The 25,679-nt window shown below is 40.3% G+C and overlaps 1 protein-coding gene across 8 annotated transcripts in view; it reads right to left on the bottom strand.

Moving 5' to 3' along the window:
* Window positions 1–25,679, bottom strand: part of LOC126236466 (NAD-dependent protein deacylase sirtuin-5, mitochondrial-like) — a 126,132-nt gene that overhangs the window by 17,365 nt on the left and 83,088 nt on the right. For 4 of the 8 annotated variants that reach the window (XM_049945787.1, XM_049945790.1, XM_049945788.1 and 1 more), the window contains exons 2-5: window positions 9,753–10,074; window positions 7,254–7,468; window positions 5,473–5,615; window positions 3,020–3,170 (exon numbers count right to left, since the gene is read on the bottom strand). In XM_049945787.1, the coding sequence (XP_049801744.1) occupies window positions 3,020–3,170; window positions 5,473–5,615; window positions 7,254–7,468; window positions 9,753–10,074 (831 nt within the window). Of the gene's footprint in view, window positions 1–3,019; window positions 3,171–5,472; window positions 5,616–7,253; window positions 7,469–9,752; window positions 10,075–16,364; window positions 16,510–18,150; window positions 18,244–25,679 lie in introns of all 8 variants that reach the window. The other 4 variants (XM_049945792.1, XM_049945785.1, XM_049945786.1 and 1 more) reach the window with 4 other exon arrangements.

The raw sequence follows: 25,679 nt of genomic DNA, 5'->3' as shown, positions 1-25,679 counted from the left end.
TTTTATCTATAGTCATTATAAATGGCTGTCATAAATTAAGGTATACAAATACAAAAAGTATATTCAGTCACAAAAAAAAAAAAAAAAAAAAAAATCAGTTTACAAGTGCAGAGTAACATTTTGGATCCTGATGGTCCATTTTTAGGTCCACACATTTTTCAGTCACATTTCAGTGTTTTTGTTATTACCCAGCAAGGCGATGTTGATACTTGGGCATTGCAAGAGCTAATTTGGCACGCGATGAGATACAATCACATTCCAATTCAAAGCAACACACATTGCTACCTTGCATTGTGAGAACAAAAAATGAACACAGAAAAACCTTCACATCATTAACACAGTAAAAATTTATTGCTCAAAGATGCAGCGGCACACTGCATGCCAGGAATGCGCCATACCCAGTTTCATCTTGCGCCAGTGGCGGAACCATGATGTCAGCACTCAGTGATGTCATGGGGACAGCAGACACAATGTGTGAGTGGTATCGCTCGCTCCAGTCAGAGCTACTAGCATCTCCAGAAAGTGAGTGACAAGAGCACATGTGATTGTTCCATAGATGACATGTAGGAGAGGAACAAAAGGTGTCAGTGGCAGCTGCACAACTCCATGATGATGGATGATTGTCTGCTCACTGGACACACTGGGGGGTTAGGCCACCAGAAAGCCTGCTGGACGATAATGCCCACAGTTCCCCATCAGTCTTGATCCAGATGGCAGCACTGCAGTTCGTGGCAGCTATGTCCCCCAGGTGGGACTTTCTGCTCCAAGAAAGATTATAGATGGCTTAAACGAGTGGGAAATATTATGACATAGGTCCAACCTCCTTGCTGGATAGCTAAGTACATTCCCCACCAGAACAAGAGTAACATTTATATAGGATTGGCCATATGCTTTGTTACTGTTAAGCAGCAGTGACATCACTTGGCCTACTTTTCTCACCCAGTTAGCTCCTGTGCTCACCCCAGTTGTAGCTGACTGGTGTCTTTGTGTCAGACTTATGCCTTTTTACTCCCCTCTGCGTGGCCATCACAATGACGGCTAACCTCTCTCTCTATGGTGTCAAGCTGTTGCATTGGTGTCTTGAGCACACAGTTCTTACAGTGTGTAGCAATTAACCCTGTCTTGCAGCCATATTATGTGCAACATCAGTAGTTCTCCTTTGTTGGCACTCCACCCGACTGTTGTGTAGAGACCTGCTTTGCCTGCCATTTGTGTTACAAGGGGAAGGCATCAAAATTTTACTCCACTATGCAAGTCTTACTTCATAGCAGTTCAGTAATTACTTGTATGGCTGTACTAATAAAAATAATATATATATTAAACACTCAACATAACTTCATGTAGTCCTGTACACTATTGTAAATCGTTCTCAACAAGTAACCACAACACTGTCCACACAAGATGAACATACAGATAGATCATAGTGTACATAAAGAAGCCACAGATATATTAAAATAAACAGATGGTAACTAGGTGTGAAGAGACTTTTCAAAGATGCTCAACATAGCAAAAATTACAGAGAGAGAGAGAAGATTTACTATATTTACTTGTTCCTTCAGTCTCAGAGACTACAAACATGCCTACGTAGATGATGGTACTGTTGGTGGAAATGTGTGGCAACATATGTATAAAACTGCAGAAAAACATGACTGATATTTTTTTAAAAAAATATGTCAATCAACTGAATGTTCATAAGTAAATTTCAAATTCTTCTAGAAAAGATTTTTAGTTACAGGTGGAGGCTGTTTTCTATAAATTGTGTGCAATACAATGCAGTCAGTGATTTGTCATTAAGTGGTTTTGAGTGTTTAGCATATTATTTTTATTTCTGTATCCTTATAAGTAATAACTATTGCGCTCTGTAAATTATTTCATATTCATTGGTATACGAACTTGACAACAGTAATGGAATGTAACTAAATATTCCACGATCCTGAACTCAGGACTCAAAAATATCTCAACACATTAGTAAATTACACATTTTGTGACTGAAGATGTTTTTATACTCATGTAACTTCACAAAGTAACATTTTAATCACATCTGGATTTTGAAACTTTTAAAATTACCATACAAGTGACAAACATTACTTTTCTCATGGACTCATGCAATCTTTCTTTACATATTGTTGCCAATGAAGATAACAGGTGATTAGGAAAGCTAGATAATCTCAAACAAACAAGTCTCAAGCTGCACATACACATATCTTAATCAAGATTTTGTGGCATACTGACCACACTGCATGTTGATATGCAAGTGGAAAAAGTACCAAGTGAACAAATCTAAATTTCATTAAATCCCATACTATTCTCAAGGATTGAGAGGTAGCAGTATTGGAGTAATTCAGAATGGTGACATAGTACCAAACCATCCTTGCACTGAATGTATGATGGTTAGTTGAACTACTGCGTTGGAGGATGCCATTATAAATTCGGGAAGAGTAAGACACTGGAAGATGCACCTAGACTGCAGTGTGACTGTGATAACGGAAAACGATTGTGTGTTCTGCAACAGGCATCAAATCTCAAGTATTTGCTGTGTCAATAGGTTCAATACCACACAACACCACCACCACCACCACCAACTGCGTGCTCTGTGCACACTTTGTGCAACGGATTCATGAACAAGACACTAAAAAAGCATACATCCTGTATAGAATAAAAATTATGCTGAATTTGAACAACAAATGTCCTTCCAGTTGTCCAATTGGTCTCAAGGCCGCCCAAGGCAAGTTACTGAAAATGTTTGAGAAGTTATGTGTCATTTGACATCTATGGTGCACAGTAACTGGACAGTACAGTAGCTTTCTGTGCTCATGATCTGATCCTTCAGCACCCACACATTCTTCAGATCCCAATCAAATACTCACTCCCTATTCACTAGCTGAATCCATCATTATAACTTGAGGTGTTGTTTAAAGATTCATAGAGACTGCCATGCAATCCCCGCCAAGTTTAAATGTAGCAAAGGTCTTTGACGTAATTAAGTGACTGACCTGTGTTATATTGTAGCAATACTTACTGAAATTCATTTGTGGCAGGAGTTTCCTCTAGGTTGAATTCCGCCACAGGTACACCTCTGGCTGCTACCTGAGGAGCAAACATTGCTGCCGGATACACAACAGAAGATGTACCCACTACTAAGCACAGGTCACAAGAATCCAAATTTAAGCCTGTTGACCAAAAAAATAGTTAAAATAGTATTTTGTGAACTATAAATTTCAAGATCAACACATCAAAGTAAAAGTAAGTATGCCATATCAAACAATCTGTTTATCACCCAATTTTCACTTCTGCACAATTCAGTTCAGATAATAAGAGAATATAGGCATTTTAAATGTGGTGTTACAAACGAATGCTGAAGATGAAATGGGTGGATCGATTAACTAATGAGAAGGTACTGAATCGAATTGGGGAGCAAAGAAATTTGTGACAAAATTCGACTAAAATGAGGCTGGTTGACAGGACAAACCCTGGGGCATCAAAAAAGGTATTGTCAGTTTGGTAATGGAGGGAAGTATAGGGAGTAAAAACTGAGGAAGGAGATCAAGGTCTGAATACCATAAGCAGGTTCATATTAATTTAGGTTGCAGTAGTTATGCAGCGATGAAGATGCTTGTACAGAATAGACTGGAGTGGGGGGCTCCATCAAGATGGTCTCTGAACTGAAGACATCACCACCCACAAACACCCTACATAAATATTAAATTATTATACAAAACTGCTGGCTAGTAAGTAATTTCAGAGAGAAAAAAAAAAACATTTAGTACTGCCAATAGACACATATCCAAGTAAAAGCTTTCTGAAAGCGAATGTAGGGTCATACCTTTATACATGTCTATCGGCTGTACTAAATATTTTGCCCCCAAAGCTGAATACTGACTAACTATTCTGTCTCATAATTTAGTAGTTTTTCTTAACTGAATTTTTCTTTTGATATAACTATATAGTAAAAAATTTTAGTGAGCCCTCTCAAAACATACTGAGGGTACAAGTAATCCCTCTCAAAATATACTAAGGGTCTCACTGAAGCCTTCACTGACCGTAATTATCCTCCCAACCTTGTACAAAAACAAATCTCCCATGCCTTATCTTTCCAGTCTTCCACCAACTCCCAAAGGCCCACTGTCTGGCCACAGAGGAGCATTCTCCTCGTAACTCAGTACCACCCAGGTCTGGAGCAACTGAATTACATTCTCCTTCAGCGTTTCGATTACCTCTCGTCGTGTGATGAACTGAGAAATGTCATGCCCACTATCCTTTCCACCCCTCCCGCAGTGGTATTCTGCCTACCACCGAACCTACACAATATACTCATCCATCCTTACACAACCCCTGCTCCCAAACCCTTACCTCATACCCCTGTAACAGACCTAGATGCAAGACCAGTCCCATACATCCTCCCACCAACACCTACTCCAGTCTGGTCACTAACATCACCTATCCCATCAAAGGCTGGGCTACCAGTGAAACCAGTCATGTGGTCTACAAGCTAAGCTGCAACCACTGGACTGCATTCTATGTAGGCACGACAATCAACAGGGTACCTGTCCGCATGAACGGCCACCGACAAACTGTCGCCAAGAAACAAGTGGACCAGGAACCCGCTGCCAAACATGATATCCTTCATTTCAATGACTGCTTCATGGCCTGTGCCATATGGATCCCTCCCACCAACACCAGCTTTTCTGAACTGCACAGGTGGGAACTTTCCCTGCATTACATCATGCATTCCCGTAACCCTCCTGGCCTCAACTTTCATTAGTCACTGTCCTCATCCATACAACCCCTTCCCTGGTCCCTTCCAGTACTACACAGCCACCATTCCACCACCACACCCAGTCCTACACAGCTGTCATTCCACCACCACACCCAGTCTTTTTATTTCTCTCCTTTTCTGCTACCCCCCCCCCCCCTCTACCCTGCCCCCCATCTAATCCGCAGCACCTCACTGTCTGCTACCCCCACCATACTATCCCTCTCCCTCCCCGCCCCAGTCCCCTTCTTACCCCCACACAGTCACCATTCCCATCATGCACTGGTGCTGCTGCTCGCAGTGTGGTTTCAGTTGCCTGATACTGCAGTCGTGAGTGTGAGTTACATTTGTGTGTGCGTGTGTGTGTGTGTGTGTGTGTGTGTGTGTGTGTATCCATTGTTGGCCAAAAGCTTTAATTGTGAAAGGTTTTTTGTTGTGCCTATCTACGACTCAGCTTCTCCGCTATATAGTTAGTAGCAACTTTCCTTCTCATAATATTGTTACATTCCATCCTGGATTTTCCGTTGTTTGATAAATATGTTTATATTTTGATACACAATTCTGATATTGTTATATTTTCAAACACACAAAAAGTACATGGACTCTACTGTTTTGTCAAATTTTGGCCTTTGTACAATTTGAAAACTCTCTGGGCCATTTGAACTCAACGATGCCTCTCTGTATTTTTATTTATAATTTCCAAATGCAAATTTACATACCAGCTTGTACCAAGACTTCAGGATCCAACCCCTCCCCAAACCAGACAACATGAGGTCGCAGAAGTCCTCTACAGCCATTTGATTTGCAGTGTGGCAATTCAGAGACAGGAATGTCTGCTGAGACTGCACCTGGGTCTGGAGCCCTAAACATTAATGAAATCAGGTGGTAACAGATTGGCACTACATCAACCTATGAACAGGAAAGAAGCATTCTTTCAAATGAAAAATTAGCCAGTAAGTCATTTATTGCTAAACTCTATTTAAAATTAGTTTGTGAATGATGTTTTATCGAGTCAAGTGGTAGGAGTCAGCTGTCATCCAATCATACTTTTTCGAGTGCCACGTGCTTACTGTGCTGCTCATTTTGTAGGAATGTACAATACTTTGTGAAATATAGCTGGCTGTGTGCCAGCAATGCTGCCCCCCAGCCACTGTATTCTGTCAGTCACAAAGTAATTTTAATAGGAAAATACACACACACACACACACACACACACACACACGTGTGTGTGTCCTCTGCTAAACTCACATATGCAGGTTGCCCTTTCTGTAATTCATTACGGCGTATTTATTTAAGTATTTTGTCCAAGTATTTCCAACTTCAACATTCTTCCTGGCTTCTCTACTCATTCTGTTGCTGTGACCTTACATTCAGTATATTAATTTCAGTATAGGAATGAAGGAGGTATCTGGGCTAATGGAAATGTAGAAAAACAAGTAATTAACAGGATGAAAACACATTTCTGCTGTGCACACTATGCAGGAACCCCGACACAGCATTCTATGCAATTTATTACCTTTGCAGCCTTTCCAAACAACATCCTCTCCAGAGTATGGCTGTTGAAGAGACTTCTACAGCACAAAAAGTATTAGTTCATATACTCTTACAAACGGAATGGAAAAAATCCAACTTTTTGACAATAACAGCTTTCTCATAAAACAAAACTCAGTTCAGTACATCCCAGTTAATTCTAAAGCTTTTTAAAATAATTCTGCTATATCAGAGCAAATCCAAAAACTTTCATTGTAAGGTCGCTTTTACATATGTTTCAACAAAATGTCTTCTTCTTTGACTAACTAACTACCGTAAAACAATGTTCTTGGTCTTTTGCTAGATAATAATGAAGACAGTGTAATCATTCTGAAGAGGACTGATTTGGTAGATGTAATAATCTGGTTGCTCGAAGCATGGGAAGAGATGTATCCATTATTAGATTTCAGGGAACCCTTAAAAACCAATTCAGGATATTTAGATAAATAATTTGAAGCCTGCTTTTTCTGAATGGGAATCCACAGGGTTAACCACAATGCCACTTCAAACATGGTTTATAAAAATTTATAACTGTCACATGTGGTCCATTATCTAATTACTGTTTTCTCCAGAAAGGAGATGTAACAGACAAACATATTGCTCTTCTTTGCAAATTCTAATAATGTATATTCTCTGTCATTTCTGGTATCATATACAAAGTTTCTAACTGAAGGATCAGTCCTAGTTTTTATTCAAATTTTGCATGACAAACAACAGATGTTAGGAAATAAAAATATTTAATGACACATGAAACATTGTCACTTAATGTTTGCACTAAAAATTGCTGTGACTTACTGAATAATCAGTGACTTTCAAGGACATTTTAAAAGGATGGGAGAGCATCCATGAACAACATACAAGTACAACAACTGCATCGAAATGTACTGCTATAATCTTCATACATAATACTCTCATCAATGCATTGTGGACTAACATAAAGTAAATGTCCAAAACAAGCAAGGTGACATACCCTTTTCCAGCCAGCGATGGACATATTGGGCTGACTCTGTTCTCTAACACTTCATGGCATTTGGTGCACCTTGTTTTGAAAAGTGAACCGTGCAGCTCTATAACATCTTCAGCACCAGCTTGTTGATGCAGCCCATCAATATTTTGTGTAATTATTGTAAATGATTTCCCTTGATCTCTGAATCTCTTTTGGCATTCTGCTATGGCAAAATGAGCCTGCAACAGTTGTTTCATTACTTTAACACCATTTTAATTGAAAACAGCTAGAACAATTGGAATTAATAGCTCTCCAGAAAATTATGTTGTAGGCCCAAGCATAAAAAGTGTTAATTTTTAGACTTCTATTAATAACAACCTAGTACTATTCTTAGTAGATTTTCAGTGCCCTTATTGACATGCTTGTCAATCAAATCAATTCTCAAAAGTCTGATAAGTTTGCAAGAAATCTTTATGAGCAACACACCTTTTTTTTGTGAGCTGAAATAAGTTTATAACACCTAAGTATGAATGTAAACTGGAACGGTGACAATGTCACTAAATAATTTAACACTAGGCACAGACATAACAATAAAGTTCCATTCTACAGATTTCTATAATTCTAATATTACATTTTGATTACAGTCCTCTGCTGAACCAGTGTACAATGTAACTGTCGTGACAGTGAGTGCTAAATTTACCACAGAAGAACTGGCATAGTCAAAAGAAAGAGAAAGAAAACTTAACAACAAAGAAACAAAAGTTTCCTGTGTAAGATACCACAGTAATACAAGAAATTTCAAATTAACTCTTTCCCTAGCAAATCTTCAAATAAGCAGCAATTTCAAAGAACATTCTGATAAAACCTTCATGTATTTCCACCACCCTCAAACGTAGGCTACACCTGATAACATTACAAAAGTGGGTGCGAGTGCCACATTTGGAAATGTTGGTACATGGTGGGAGGCTGGTAAGGCTGCAGCTAAAAGGCCAAATTTGCCTTAGCAGGTAAGTGGCGTCAGAGTGTTGTGCATAGAAGAGGCATTTATGAAACATCAGGAGATGGGAAGGAAGTGAGTTACTAATGGGTCTTTCCCACAGTAAGAGGTAGATGATGGTTAGTACGAGCTTCCAATAGCCTCACGCTCATACAAAACTGGCATTCAATAGTTGTACACTACATCCATCAATCATTTCTACGATATCCAATCTGCACAGCTCAAAAGGCACATCTCTGAGAGGCGAGTACAGCGATACAGGCCACTTAATTGTACCACAAAAATTATAAAAACTACAGCATTGTTAATCATATACTAGCCAATAAATTCCACTAAATTATTAAAACATACAGCCATTAAATGTGTAAAGCTACAGAGACACGCAATATTTTAAACTAAAGACCTCAATGCTAGATACAAAGTATCATATTAACTTGTTCTACAGTTTGGCTATGCACGTTGCAACAATATTGTAAATACCTTACACATGACAGTGACACATCATACACAGTAATACAGTATAAGACAACCAATAAAAACTTACCATGTCCTTATCATGATCCAGTGGCTTCATTAAATATAAGATGGTTTAATTACGCAAAACTGCGATTTTATTTTATATGCCTGTAATTGATCCACAACTAATAAAAATGATACAAGAGACTATAAAATGAATGGTACCACCAGATAGCTTGTTTAAAGACTATGCTAGAAAATACTCAACTTGCACAGATGCCTGAATTTAAAGATAAATTTGTGACTAAAACTGACATTTACCTACATTTCATTGAAACATATTAGTACTACTGTATTAATGAATGTAAAGAAGCTTCTTTGTACAAGCCAGATGTGGGAGTATAAAAGATACGGCATCCAACTGACCTGTGTCGTTAGCTCATGTGGGGCCATAAGCAATGGAACATCATCACTTTGTTTCACAGTCTGGACTCTTAATTCTGGTCAGTGATGAGCCATACTGCTATGTTGATAGAATGTTTTCTGTGTAGCAGAACTTGGAGATTGATTGGTGATCAGGTGATGCCCAGTTTCTTTAGTGCAGTCTCAGGAAGTCTTTGAATGGCGTGGCTTGTACTTTTTTAACTTAGTTACATTTTGATTTCACATTCTGCAACTTTTATAATTTGCATTAAGTTGGAGCATGGTTCAATTAGTGAATGCTGAGGTAGTGTCAGTACTGGGATATAATGATGCAGAAAAACTTAATGTTTGTGAATTTTATTTACAGCATTCCAGTGCTTTATTTAAATATTACTGACACCATAGCATAGTACCCATGTGCTCACAACTGTTGGACAGTAATTTGCAGAGTCTATGAAGGCAACACCCCCCCCCCCCCCCCCCCAACACACACCCGCACACAAAAATAAAGTTTTGATCAGGGGCATAAGCTCACAATCTCATATGGCTGTATCACAACAAAGAAATTAACTTTTCTACTATATTATCGTAAGTATGGCAACAAAATCTGCACCCACATGAGTACTAGGTTAAGGAACATACAGTACCTTGTTTGGTTTTCTTGTCATCACAAGTTCTCTTCTATAATGATAAAACTCCCACACAAGAGAAGGATCTCTCTGGAAAGCTTCAGGTGTGGCTAAGTTTTGTGCTTGATACTTCCTCCAGAATCCTCCAGATCCCCTGAAGGTTGGTATACCCGATTCTGCAGATACACCTGCTCCAGATAACACAACACAGTTTTTCGATTTTCTGAGCACATCCTTAAAGGCTGCCATGTCAGATATTGGTCGATTTCGTAAAGCCATTGTAGCTCTCAAAGTTAAAACTTTCCCTCCAGAGAAAAATGAATGCTTGAGTAGAACCATCCTGCACAAAAGTGTAAAGCTTTGGTTAGTTCATCACTTTATTTCTTTAAAAAAACCCTCACTGTAACTGATACATACACACAACTGAGCTTTCCATGATAAGGTGTTTTAATACACAATATGACAACCACATTTCACGCAGAAAAATCAGCAAAGCTTAGTTGAACTTCACAAGTAGTTTTCTGATTTTGACAGACTAAATAAAATCCTTTTAAAAGAACTGTTTGACAGGTTGGATTTGTATAATATGTCGCGTGTATACAAAAGACATAACAGTGTGCACCTGTACAAATACAGTTCTCACACACACACACACACACACACACACACACACACACACACACACACACACACACACATGAAAACACAACTCGCACACACATGACCACTGTCTCTGGCTGCCAAAGTAGCTACGCCTGACATTCTGCAGCAAGTCTGCCACGAAATCAACTTCAGATGGGATGTGTGCCACATAATCAATGGAAGTCACATCCAAACTGCATAGCTAAGTGAAGCTGTAATGGATCTGAAGGTTGGTTTGACCATTGCAGTGCCTACTAGGCATGGTCCCATTTGAGCTGGTATGCTGTTGCCTTTTTCCGATTTTACCTTACTCACAAGGAACCCCTTGAGAGCAAGGTTGCAAGTTCAGTCTTTAGAGAGGCTCATTCGAAAGTGTTATGTTAACAATTACAACAGGAAAATCATTAGCTGTTAATGACTCACTATGTGCGTCAGGAGGGTGACAGAAAATGAGTGCCCAGGAGGTGCAGGGTCCAACTTACTATGGGATGTGTGTGTTGCACTTCAAAAAATGGACATCATCAACATTCAAGAAATGTTCAAAACAAACCATTAACTTGCACCATGAACACCGAATGAAAAATGTACCACGGCAATCTCAAAGATTCACACCGTCAAATTGAAGGTGAACTCCTTGGGAATTACAAACTATACAGGACGTTCAGCTAGGTATCCACTCTTACAGAATGCACATAGAATATTTTGGTGTAAAGGGGTGATGAGAACTGATGGAATATGAAGGGATGCAAAAAATGCAAAACAGTCTGTCATGAAGCTTGTCGTGCAGCTGGCTATCCTTTAAGGCGTAGCTGCAGATAGTGTGACAATAAGCTCTATACGCATGGGGGAAAAAAAAACCATTCAGAGGCTGAATGGTTCCAGGTGGTATGCCTTGCAATGTCACGCACTTTTCAGGAGAGATAGTTTGCTCTGAAGGAGTATTATTTTTATACACAGACCAGGAATCAAGAAAACGCAAGTTATTTTGACCAGCTATTGGCCAAAAACACTGCTCATACCACAGTTGTAGTCTTTTTAGACCGATTCTACTCTTTGCTGTGCATTGTCAAGGTGACTCTTTGTTTGAAATTTTGTTATCTTGTGTCTTCCAATTCTGTAGCAATGTTTGAAGTTATGCAACCATCCACTGCTTCCCTTGAAATTACTGTCATCTATGTTACACGCAGTTTCATCTGCATAACATAGTAGGTCACTATCGTACACATCCTGTAAATTGTACCAAGCATCCTTGAAATGTGCAAACACCAGTTTTTGTAACAAGTGTGCCTTGTCCTCCCTTGAATATCCATAGTTTTTCTTGTGCACCACACGGTCATAATGCTGTGCACTTATTCGAAATCTGTTCATAATTATTTTTTTACTATGCTGTAAATGATCTCCCACATATCTTATTATGTTTAGAACCTGCTCCTTGGACAACGATTGTCCTTTACTACATTTCACAGAAGATGGGATTTGTGGTTTCCTGTCCAACAGGGATGGTGAACTAAATGGCTTGACACCTGTTTCACTATCACTTTCAATTTTTAAGTGTGTATCATCATTGTACTCCTCATGTGTTACCCGCACAGTTGAGCATTTGTGACACCACACGTTTCACTGACTCATCTTGCAGAGCTAATTCTTCATCTGCCACTTCTTTCTCACTCTGCAAAATTCCTTGGGTTCCTGTCTGACGAAATGGTAACTTTGACAACTGTTGTAGATATAATGCAATGTTTGCTTTGTTTATTGTTGCTATTGCTCTGCTTTGTATTAACACCACTAGAGGGGAGAGCAGCTACGAAAGTGGGCGAGGGTCGGATGCGCAGAAGCATGCGGAAGTGTACCACGTGACTCACAGCCAATTACACGCCAGTGACATTCTTGTCTGCGTTCTGTGTGGGTCGTGCTGTGTTCGGAAGTTCTAACTGTTTATTTCAGTCATAGTGTTCCATACTGAGTGCTGACTGCCTTCATAGCGTTCATTGTGAGTGATGGTATGCAATCACACCGAGTGCTACACAAACAAGCAAGAGGAATAGTGTCCCATGTGTACCAATACTTTAAGAGAGAATCTTCTGCTGAATCCACGCCGGCACAAGGCGCAGGTTGCACCGTTGCCAAATGCCAGGAGCACAAAGTTGAAGCATGTGGTGTTGGTTTGAGGACCGTTCAGAGAATATCCAGCGAAGCTAAGACGTATATGCAAGCCTGCGGCTCAGCTGTTTTCAAATCACCAGGGAAGTAACACGACCACAAAGAAGTGGGTGAGCTAGACGATTTCACGAAAAACGTTTTGCAGCACATAGTGTCCAGTATGTATGCTGAAGGTGAATATCCAACAGCAGAGAAACTAGTTTCGCGTATTAAAGAAGCTGAAAATTTTAACGAAAGCAAATGGACCATGTTGAGGATACTGAAAAACATGGGGGGTTCAGGTATCAGAAAACAAACTATGGTAGGAAATTATTAATGGAACAAAGCAATATTGTAGCTGCAAGAACTGTGTTTTTGAGAACAATGCAGCAGATCAGAGTAGCTGACACGTCTCTAATTTACTACATAGATGAAACTTTCGTTAATCAGAACCACGCAAGGGCTACGTGCTGGAAAATGAGTGATGGGTACGGTGGTTAGAAATTCCTATTGGTAAGGGTAACAGAATTATAGTGCTTCATGTCGTGTCAGCAGATACTGGCTTTATTCCCCAGGGTAAGCTGATTCTTAAGGCATCAAAGGCTAAGAATTCTGAAGGTTACCACTCTGAAATGACGTACGGCATCTTCAAAAGGTGGTTTACACAACAATTATAGCCACATATTCCTGTGTCTTCAGTTATAGCCATGGACAATGTGAGCATCCACTCATTCCAAGTGAACAAAGCTCCAAATATGAACTCCAAAAAGGCAGACATTTTGCATGACTGTCATCTAACGAAATACCTCACAACTCGTCGCATACCAGAGCAGAATTGCTGGTTCTTGTCAATCAACACAAGCCTGCATACAGAGTTTATGAGATAGATGAAATTGCAAAGCAGTATGGACACCGTATCATTAGATAACCCTCATACCATTGCTATTACAACCCAATTGAGCTGGTATGGGTTCACGTTAAAGCATATACTGCAGAAAAGAACAATATATTCAAAATTGCAGCTGTCGAGAGACTTATACATGAGCCAATAGACAGCATCTCAACATCTGCATGGGCAGCTGCATAAGACATGCAGAAAAACTGCAAGATGAAGATTACAACAGGGAAATTGGCAGGGACATGGTTACGGAACCATTCGCTGTAAATCTTGCTGAGTCTGATTCATCTACATTGGACAGCGAAGACAATGTCATTGATTTCTTGCTGTGAAGTATGTAAGTACCAGTTACTGCTGCTTATGACTTTATTTGTGTGACTGTGTCTGCAGCAGCACAAAAAATTATTACTAGCTCATGTTTCATCTTTGACCTTGTAACAATGCCATTTTCTCCATAAAACATATTTCGTTTAATTAAGAACACATACTATATTCATGCTCATAAATTAAAGATAATTGCAGAATATAGTGCCACACAATGTGGCACTACACAAAACTGGTGCTAATAGCGTAGGCACATAGGGAACACACACGACACAGATCTGTAAGTCCACAGCATTGGTGATAAGTTGAGAAAACCACCCCGAAACACATGTGCTACAAAACGCCACTGTTTCCTGCGCATGTACCCCGACATCAATATGAGATATGGGATATGATCACCATGCACATGTACACAGGTCGCACAGTGGGTTGGCATACTCTGGATCAGGTGGTCGAGCAGCTGCTGGGGTATAGCCTCCCATTCTTGCACCAGTGCCTGTCAGAGCTCCTGAAGTGTCCTAGGGGTGTGAAGACGTGCCGTGATACGTTGACCGAGAGCATCCCAGACGTGCTCGATTGGGTTTAGGTATGGAGAACAGGCAGGCCACTCCATTCGTCAGATATCTTCTGTTTCAAGGTACTCCTCCACATTGACTTCCCGATACACCTGACCTGTTACAGTTCCTCTGTCAAAGACATGCAGGTGTGCGTGCACCAATCATAATCCCACTCCCACACCATCAAACAAAGACCTCCTTTACAGGTCCCTTTCGAGGACATTAAGGGGTTGCTATCTGGTTCCTGGTTCATGCCAGATGAAAACCCGTCGAGAATCACTGTTCAGACTATACCCGGACTCGTCCGTGAACAAAACCTGGGACTATTGTTCCAATGACCACGTACTGTGTTCTTGACACCAGGCTTTACGGGCTCTCCTGTGACCAGGGGTCAGCGGACTGCACCTTGTAGGTCTCCGGGCGAATAAACCATGTCTGTTCAGTCGTCTGTAGATGGTGTGTCTGGAGACAACTGCTCCAGTGGCTGCGGTAAAGTTCCGAGCAAGGCTACTTGCAGTACTCCGTGGCCGTCTGCGGGCACTGATGGTGAGATATCAGTCTTCTTGTGGTGTTGTACACTGTGGACGTCCTGTACTGTAGTGTCTGGACATGTTTCCTGTCTGCTGGAATCGTTGTCATAATCCTGAGATCACACTTTGTGGCACACAGAGGGCCCGTGCTACAACCTGCTGTGTTTGACCAGCCTCCAGTCGCCCTAGTATTCTACCTCTCACAGCGTCATCAATATGTGTTCTTTGAGCCATTTTCAACACACAGTCACCTTTAGCACATCTGAAAATGTTTACACACTTACTCGCTGCACTATACTCTGACATGCACCAACATATCTCTGCTTATGTGGACTGCTGCCAGCGCCACCGTGCGACGACCGTGTGTCAAATGCACTGCATGGTCATACTCCAAGGGGATTTAAACCCGCAAACCGCCCACGAGAGCATTGTTTCACAATGTATCAGCATTATCCTTAATTTATGAGCATGAGTGTATAACACTGTAGCAGGTTGCACAATGAAAGAAAATTAGCTTTTAGTAATACATTAAACGAGCTGTTTCTGATATCCTAATGGTCACAAATTATTAAAAATTGAAAATGCTTTAAATGTATTCGATAACTGTGGGTGCCTAATGTAAGAAATGCAAAAATTCATTTGATTAACGAAACAAATTGTTATCTTTCAAAAGAAGAACATTAAACACTGACAGTATTTAAAGAAAGAATGAAGCTACATCATGATTACTGACAAAATAGTATGTGTCTTGAAGTTGAAGCTCTTCCATCTGTGTTTGCTTTACAACTAAACTGTTCTTTTGGAAGGGATTCACCTTGAGCAAAACACAATTGTTTCTTTTTGTGCTATCACCCAGAGATGTTTCATTGAGGTTTCAGCATCATCTTTGGGCTTTCACTTGCTTTCTGTTATACAATAGGAAAAATATTTGTTATTACTTACACACACACACACACACACACACACAGAGATATATATATATATATATATATATATATATATATATATATATATATATATATATATATTAGAGTTTTTAAGAAAGTTTTTACAAATCTGAAAACAGCATAAAGTTCTGCATATATATACCTAGGTACCACATGCAGTGGTTTTCCTGGTTTTTTATGTTTCTATTTACAGCTGTTTTACTTTGAGTCTTGTCGCATTCAGCTTTATTGAACTTAATGTAGAGAAATTATTTATCTAACTATTTTTTATGATTGGGAATGTTGTGATTGAGTTCAACATTAATTAATTCTATGTGGAAGGTTGCGTGTGTGTGCGCATGAAGTTTCTCATTACTAAAAATGCAGTTCGTAAAGTTCCCTGTGGAAAGATGTTTATGCTATTGCGCCATCAGCTGTCTCAGAGTGTGAACTGACAGAAAGAAACTGGCAGCATCACAACGTGTCTTTCCTCTCTCTCTGTGCAGAATGCATGAGGCACCCGCCTTTGTAGCTGCTCTCCACTATAGCAATTTTGTGAGTTACTCAGCAGCTAAACATTTCAACTACACTCCATAGCCTCATGCTGTGCTCACCATTGAATACCTCCAGTCCGCCCCCTGTTGCCATTAGCAGCCAATATTGTGGTCCCATGGTAGACAATATGTGAAGTGTCAAATGCTGTAAATATCATTGGCTTTTTGTGGCCTCACACTCCATGTCAGCTAGTTATGGGGCGACCTACAATTTAAGGAGGGGCAACCACATTAGGAAGTTCAAAAAATATGATTTTTTTATTGCATAAAACATTAGCTTAACTATCCAAGAATATGCTGTCAAAATTTCAAAGCGAAATTCGCATTCGTTTAGATTTTATGAGTGTAGAACTGAGTGCACATCATGTACAGGCTCAAGCGCAGATAGGGCTATCAAGGGATGAATTACTGGAGAGATGTTTAGGTGGCCACACATAAAATGTGAATGAAAGTTTTAATTCCACTACTTGGCGATTAGCTCCTAAATACTTGAATTAGCATTGTATTTAGCAGCAGGCTTATTCAATGAAGCCCTTCTGATGGTTGTGAATATGGCAGGAATTTTAGTAGGCACGCAAAGCTACAATTATGCCAGACAAATGGATAACCAGCGCGTGAGCCGGCAGAATCAACGTAGATCATTGGAACTGAAGGAAGGTCGGAAAGCTCAGAAAGCACTGCTGCAAGCACAAAACGAAGCCTATGAGGAAGAAGAAGGGTTACTATATGGTGCTGGAATCGCAGATTAATCGGTAAGCATTTTACATTATTATTAACTTCCTTGAATTCCTACTTTCCGAGAACTTATTTTTCAAACGCCTTTATCTCGAAATGACTTTTTTCACATTTGCGTGCAGTCTAAATCAAAAAGTGTAGAACTGATCATTATGAAAACTGATTGTAGGATTCTTTATAAAATTACAAATTATATGAACCCTCTTCTGAGATGATATCATGATTTTAAGGGTATTTTTCTTTGCCTAATTAGAGAAAAAAAATCGTGAAAACTGAAGTTAATTGTTGCAACACCTGCAGAGTTTTTATTATTTTCACCTGCATTGAGGTTCATATTCCTAGAAAATAAGTTATTAATGCAAAATAAAAACCTTTTTGATTTCAGATGAAAATCGGAATGGCTACATTGCACGCATTTCGAGAAGTATACTCACAACTTTCAGTGAACATCACAGTGTAACTTTGTATTTTTGGCTGAAATTATTTTAAAAAAGTCACAAAAACTGTTCGAGATATGAATGAAATGATGTCAAAATTTGATTAAATTCTAATTAATTTTTCCCACCCAAAAAATCAGTGTCAAACAGCCTCCTAATGTGGTTTCCCCCTTAAGATGGAATCTGAAGCAAAGTGCAACTCTACATTTTTCACATTAACAAACATTGACAGGGGAGAAACAAGCGATAATTGATACATTAAAATTATAGGAGTTTGGCACTTAACGACAGCCATCAAGACTTACTCATGTTTACCTATGAGGTAAAAAATATGATGTACTTTGTAAAAATTAAACCAAAACCATTTTCATAAATCATATGAAAAAGTCTATATGAATTTTCAGAGTTGTTAAGTCATTTTAGAAACATCATGTACACCCTCAAAGAGGTAAGTGAGATTAGTTATGGAGGGTAGGAAAGGACGGCGTTGCAGGTCATTGTGACCCTACGTTAAGAGTGGGATCCAACTATTGTGAGGGAAAGAGTGTGCAAACATAACTTTTTTCATCTCTGCAGGTTAAGTTTCAGCATCATCATCATCATCATCATCATTATTATTTTATTATTAATCACAATACACAAAAATATTGTTTTAGTTTCTTGCAACAACTAACCCTTTCTAAACGCAGGTGCTGGAAGTGGTGATGTGAGGTTTCCCTTGTGTGGTCGACATACTCACGTTGATAATCCAAAACCAGTAACTGCTTCTGAAATGTTTTTATGATTGTTATCGCAAGTAAATAATAATAAAAAAAAAAGATAATTTGTCGTCACATACAACCTGTTGACAGTATGTTATTTTTCCAATGCTAAGAAAATTTATTGTTATTTTCTACACAGTTAACTGCATTGCCTAAGCCCAAAATTCAGAATGAAGCTATAATTTCAAATAAGTAACATATTACAGTGGGAGGCTGCAATCTACTATGAGGAACTCCTGTTTACAATAAAAATATTGTCTCACAGGGAATTCTTTTCATTTGGCCTTCAAAATATTGAGCTTCTCACTTTCTTCCATTTTACTGCCTTCTGAAAACAGAACCTCCATAACAGTGCACCCTCCCAAACCAACCGGTTTATGGGCTATCTAAAGAAAACCTTCCTAGCCCAACCCCTTGTCTGATTCAGGTTCATTGATGATATCTTCACAATCTGACTCAAGGCCAAGACACCCTATCTTCATTCCTTCACAACCTCAACACCTCTCCCATGCACTTCACTTCACCAGGTCCTCCTCAACTCAGCATGGCACCTTCCCAGATGTTGATCTCCTCCTCTCTGATGCACCTGAGCTTGTATGTGTGATAGATTATTAGAACGATGGCAACATTGACAGTTCAGTATGTATTTAACAGCATTTTATGATGTAATAAGTGTTGTACTCATTGGATCTCATGTGACTCTCACAGTCAAAAGGCTGCATTTTGATGACGACATGTACTCATGTCCGATAGTCTTATTTTCTGACAGAATGTAAGTTACGTACATTTCTCACCAATTTTTATAATTATCTTACTATCTTAATGAAATGTTTGCTTAATTATGTATATACACCCTGTGCTTCACTTTTGTATTTCTTTGTGTTTAGGTAACTTTTGTATTGTTACTTGAAAATGGCCCTAAGGCCGAAATTGCAATTGTAATAATAAATATTTTATGCAGTCAACGGTGACTATGATGTCTTTTAAGAAACATTAGCAACACCTTTGTACTCTGTATATGACTAGATGGTTCTCTGGCTTGATAATGCTTCACTGGAGTTTGATTATTGGCTATCAATATGGACTTCTCTTGCTGTCCCTTTTGTATGGTTCTGTACCAGCCAACAATGGTCACACAGTAATTGTGTTCTTATTTGGTGTAAGAGAAATTGCTCCAGTAGAATCTGTGTTGAACTTATACATAAAAAACAGACTTTGGCACAACAGTATCATGGCAACAAGAATCACTGAATATGATCTGTAACATGTGGTTTTTTATCATTATTATTGTTATATACTTGATAATTTAATACTGAGGATGGGTCAATTATTCCTAAAAAAAAGTGGCAGCAAATCCAACTGCAATAACAGGCACAGTCTAGGAATTCTGACCACAGCAACAGCAACAATTGGAATAGCACAAAGCTACAAACTGCACTCCCCCCCCCCCCCCCCTGCCCCTACCTGGTTGCTAAAACAGATGACTGGGGTTCATATCAGTATCAGTTACATATTTACTTTAAGGAATGTTGTTATTATTCCAGCTTGGATTTTCCACTGTATTACTGTAAAGAAAGTCATATCTCAGACTGATGCTTGAGTGTACTTACTTGCAATCTTAAAAGGTGGAAAGCAAGTAGAAATGAATCTTGTATAAGTTGCTTCAAGACTTACAACACAGTAACTGTCATCAGCACTGAGCGATCTGTATTTTATGTGACAAACCTAGTCAAACTGCTGCATTTTGTTAGAAATTGGATGGCACCAATTGGCCTACTTTTGCCCCTTAAAATACAGCAAGTATTTACCACTCAGTCATTGTATTATGAAGCTTAGGCACAACTGTTAAGTCATAAACACAGAGGTACAGTTAGTCTGAGACAGGAGGCTATCATTAATGAAGAAACCAGTCTCCTTTAAACCAACCTACAAAGTGCAAAATTATTTCTTATATCTAGTTATAAAAGTATTTCTATTGTGCATTAACATTATTGCTTGCTTATGGCTCATTTTATAGCTTTAAAAAATTGGGCTGTGTGCTTTATCACTGTTTGGATTTCAAATGCTTGGCTCAGTAAACATTGTTTCAGAAAAAAGAATCCCCTTTACTGATTTTTAGAAGCATTATGCAAAGAAAATGCTTTTGATTTTGTTTAAAATTATTCTTACAATTTTGAAGGATGTATCACCAAAATCATCAAAGCAACCGAGATTCTCCAGAGGTAAGCCAATCCCATCTGCACTTCCAGGTGACAAAGAGAGAGTTAGATCATTTACTAGAACAAGTAATTTAATCCATTTTTCTATTTACTGGGCTACTTCATTAGTCATTATTCACAAACCTAATGGGCCATTAAAAGTTTCAGGCAATATTAAATCTACAATGAAATCACAACCAAAAGTTGACATGTATCCCACTACAAGGCTTGAAGCAATAATGTCTCCTACATCAGGTGGACAATACTTTTCCAAAATCAACTTATCTGATGCATATCTGCAACTTTATATCAATGAAGAATCAAAAACATGTTGTTATAGCAGGAACAAAGATGATGTACAGAACATAGTACTTCATAGAGCAACACGTAAGCTACAGGTTGTGTGTAGCACTGAACAAATTGACTGGACAACAGTAATACATTGTAAAGAATAGGCTGAGCACTCGTTTGTGTTCACTTAAATAATGCTGTTTCTTTGGTGGCTCACTAGAGCATGTCAGGGACTGAACCAGGTGGCCTCTGTAAGTGGGCCTGCAAACTGCATGGATGCGTGCTCTCTGAAATTACCCTCCCTCCTAGGGAATGGGAAAACCACATACCTAAATACATGCATAAAAAACACTAGACACAGAAAAATGCATGGTACTGAGAAAGCACTGGTAACAAAGAAGCATTGGTACCGAAAAAGCACTGGTATTGTAAAAACACTGATCTCACAAGGCACTGAGATTGTGAATCACGGAAAACACCAATGACGGTAGTGACACCCATCTCATCAGCTAATGATGGTGGCTGCTGCAGCAAGTGGCAAACAAGCACCAGCGAGTAGGGGCGGAAGTGATGAGTGGGCAGGTTGGCATGCCATCTCCCCACTCTAAGAGGCCATAGGGCAGGACCAGGGACAGCGCAGCCACAGCTGGTCGAAGTGATGGGATGCCCACCCAACAGCAGTGCGGACGACGCACAGGCACCAGCCCCGGTAATGATCGATGGTGACAGGAACAGAGTTCAGTCGGCAGCCGAAACTATGAGCCCAAACAGGTGTGCATTGTCATAACAATTGCTGAACCGCTGTTGGCAGGTGAACGAGTGTGCGTGGTTGGTGTCCATGCAGCAGCTCCATTGGGCTCTTGTACCCCACCAGAGTGAAATGGTACAAAGTCAAAAATGGTCTAAAGCAGCTTCAGGGGACTTGCCAGATACGAACTTCTGCATCTGAGTTTTAAACGTCTGAACCATGTGTTTGACTTCACCATTAGTTTGAGGATGAAACAGGGAAGCCGTGAGATGGCGAGCACCATTAGCCTGACAAAATGATGTAAATTCTCAAGAAACAAACTGGGGGTCATTAACAGTAATCACGGAAGACACAAAATTGCAAAAATCTTAGGCAGGGCCAAAATAGTGGCCACTGCTGATGTGGACCAACAGCACATCATGAAGGGAAAAATGGAAGAGACATCCACTAAAATGAGCCAAAACTGATTTATGAAGGGCCCAACAAAATCAAAAAGTAGGTGCTTCCACAGCCGCTGCAGCATTGGCCAGGGGCAGGGGGAAAAAGATGCCTGCACGGCCACCTGTTGCTGAATACAGTGAGTGCAGGCGGCAGTAAGCTGCGTAACACCCCCATCATATGGCTGCCAACACATATGCCAGCAGCCCAAAGCTTTGGTGCATGAGGTCTCCCAATGATTGACATGCAGAAGCTGCAGTACATTATGGCGTAAGGAACTGGGAATTACAACCCAGGGAGCAGTGTCCTCCATATCTAAGAAAAGAACCCCATCAAACACAGAAAGGTGGAGCTGGAGGGAGAAGTAATTACGCAAGGGGTCTGAGGCACAGTCTGGGGGTTTTTCTAGCCAACTGTGCTGCACAAAAGAGAGGACCCAACTAAGTACAGGATCCACAGTGATGGGAGAACCATTGATTGCATTCACATTCACAGTGTCTAAATAGAAACAAATCAACTAACGCTTATCGAATGCCAGGTCTGAGCCTATTGGAAGGCAAGATAAGGCATTGGTGTTGGTGTGTTGCCGCGCGGGATTAGCCGAGCAGTCTAAGGCGCTGCAGTCATGGACTGTGCAGCTGGTCCCAGCAGAGGTTCGAGTCCTCCCTCGGGCATGTGTGTGTATATTGTCCTTAGGATAATTTAGGTTAATTAGTGTGTAAGCTTAGGGACTGATGACCTCAGCAGTTAAGTCCCATAAGCTTTCACATACTTTTTTTGTTGTGCTGTCGGCCAGTAATGGGTCTGATAATGATAATGGGAGAGGAAGAGAACCAGTGGTGCTGCCTTGTCCGGTATGGAAGCCGAAGGGTTAAAAGGAGCAACCAACAGCTTGTGATCTGCAATTAAATGGAACTTAGAACCATACAAGAAGCTGTAAATTTTCTTCAGGGTGAACACAATTGCTAAAGCCCCCTTTTCAATCTGAGAATACCACTGCTGAGTGGAAGTTAAAGTCTTAGAAACAAAAGCAATGGGTTTGTTCAGACCTGTCTGCGTATTTGTGCACCACTACCACGCAAATACCGTGCTGGGAGGTATCTGTGGTTAAAACGAGATGATGACATGGCTGAAAAGTGGCCAGACATAGGGCAGATTGAAGCTTAGATTTAAGAAAAGCGAACGGTCCGTCACAAGCCGGGAACCGGAAAAAAGGCACATTTCTACGCAAAAGTGCTTGCAGTCACTGGGCAACAGTGAATGCATCTGGTAAAAATTTATGGTAGTACACAACTTTCGATAAAAAAAAAACACCTGCAGTTCCATAACAGAGTTCAGCCACAGCAAACCCACAATTGCGTCAACGTGGTGACCCTGTGCAAGAAACCTCACAACCTACATACTCAACTGATGGCTGAAAAAAACTAGGATTTGGCAAGATTGCACTTGAGACCCACAGACTGCAAAACAGAAAACAATGATCTGAGACTGTTTGTTACGGTGCTCTTCGATGGAAGAACCCAAAACAACAATATCGTCGAGGTAATTGATGTAGCTGGATACAGAGGCTGACAGCTATCTAAAAAACGCTGAAAAATTGTGGTTGCGTTTGTGGCGCCAAAAGGCAAACATTGACATTGGTATACGCTGAAAGGTGTATTGACAACAAGAAGGTGCCTAATGGCCTGTTCCAAGAGGAGATGGAAGTACACTTCTGGGAAATCAATCTTGGAAAAGTAGTGGCCACCTGTCAATTTTGTGAGCAACTCATCGGGGTGAGGCAAAGGGTACACATTTATCACAAACTGTGCATTAATTGTGACACGAAGTCACAGTGGAGGCGAAGCTTACCCGGAGGCTTCTTATCGATGACCAGTGGTGTAGCCCATTCACTAGAAGAAACAAGCTGAATGACACTGATCGGAGTCTAGTTCGGCCTTGCAATGTGAGGCACCTCTTGCACCCAAAAGAAAATGGTGGTGGGCGGATTCCTTCAAGTAATGTGGACCTGAAAAACAGCAGCACAACATAGCCCAGGGGAAAACAGAGATGAAAACTCGGAGCAGAGGATCTCCAGTTGCTGATAAGAAACTTGATCTGGACACTAAATTTACCTCTCAGCAATGGAGAAACCGAAAGCATTTAACACATCTAACCAAGACAGATCTATGGTATGGGAATGATCCATGATGAGGAATGTGAGGGAATGAACAGCAAATTCGTAAGAGACAGGAGGGGAGAACTGACCTAGATCGGAATCTGCTGTTTACTGTAGCTAACCAACTTCCGCGAAACCTGTGTGAGGGGAGGTGAGCGCAAGTCCACGTATGCCTCTGCATTTAATAAAGTCACTGCAGCTCCTGTATCCATTTGCATTTTTAGCGGTTTATTAAACATATGCAAGCCAATAAACAATTTGTACAGGAAGTCAGCCATTGTAGAGATACAGTTTATGTCCATCTGTACTACTGTGTCTGCCACGCATGAAGAGGAGTAACACACTGATGCAATGTGACCTTTCTTTCAGCATTTGTTACAAATTGCCCCACACTTAGGGCACACAGCATTCTCATGTTGAACGATGCAGTACAAGGAAGACAGAAGAGGGTATGTGGCCACTGCTGTTATGTGGTTTGTTGCTGCCGCGGCCATAACCAATGCTGCCCATGTGACGCTGAGTTGAAGGTTGTACTGCTCCAATGCCTTCCCTGTCATCCTGAACACTTGCAGCGTGCCTAACGCAATTGACTGAGCAACTTCCGATACCTCCCCTCCATGTAGCAATCTGATTGCCTGCGGCTGTGACACTTCAAAGGACTGTGCTATATTGAGCACAGCCGTAAGCGTCAGATTCTCACACTGAAGTTCCTTGTTGCCGACTTGCCTATCTGGGGCCAGACTAATAACATCACACACTATGTGATCAGCAGTAGGTTAATGATAAGTACAAGTGACAAATTTACAACAAAGGCTCAACCATGTAATTTTGCAGCCCAGGCTTTGTAAGATTGGTTTGGGCATTTCTTGACAACAGTAAACTCCTACACATGTCACAACAACATGCATTCTGTCAGAGTAATAGGATGAGAGAAACTTGCACATTTCATCATTGACCAATTTTTGCAAAGGTGCAAGATGGCACAACAACTGATATATGTGCATTGAAAGCCAGGAAAGAAAGAAAGCCCTACACGGGTTTGCAACGGGAGAGTAACCTCCGCAAACATGCAGACACCACTTGATTGAGAGTGGTGGTGAAAGCCTGATGGTGTTCTGTGAAAGCTTGCTTCTGGGCAATGAGACATTGGAGTATTTCTTCCATCAAGATGTTCGTCTGGTGACTTAGCACCAATACTAACATTTGGAGAAAATATAAACCACATTTGTTGCCATGTTTGTTATAGCAAGAATAAATACGATGTATGGAACATGGTACTTTATAGAGCAATACATAAGATACAGGTTGTGCGTAGCACTGAACAAATTGACTGGGCAACAGTAATAAGGCATAAAGAATAAGCTGAGCACTCATTTGCGATCACTTAAGTAATGTTGTTTCTTTGGCAGCTCACCAGAGTGTGCCAGGGGCCAACCCAGGTAGCCTTATAAGCAGGCCTTTGAACTGTATGGATGCATGCGCTCTGAAATTTTGCCCATCATGAGTGAAGGTACATCATATACTTTCTGGACTGTATCAGTGTAACTGCCTGTCATTTGGAGCTGCCAAGGTCTTGCAATTGCTCAGTAATATTTGGAACAATTAATAG

The sequence above is a fragment of the Schistocerca nitens genome, chromosome 2, assembly GCF_023898315.1.
Source record: "Schistocerca nitens isolate TAMUIC-IGC-003100 chromosome 2, iqSchNite1.1, whole genome shotgun sequence".
Taxonomy (NCBI): domain Eukaryota; kingdom Metazoa; phylum Arthropoda; class Insecta; order Orthoptera; family Acrididae; genus Schistocerca; species Schistocerca nitens.
Note: the sequence above shows the minus strand (reverse complement) of the source record. Positions and strands in the feature narration are given on the sequence as shown.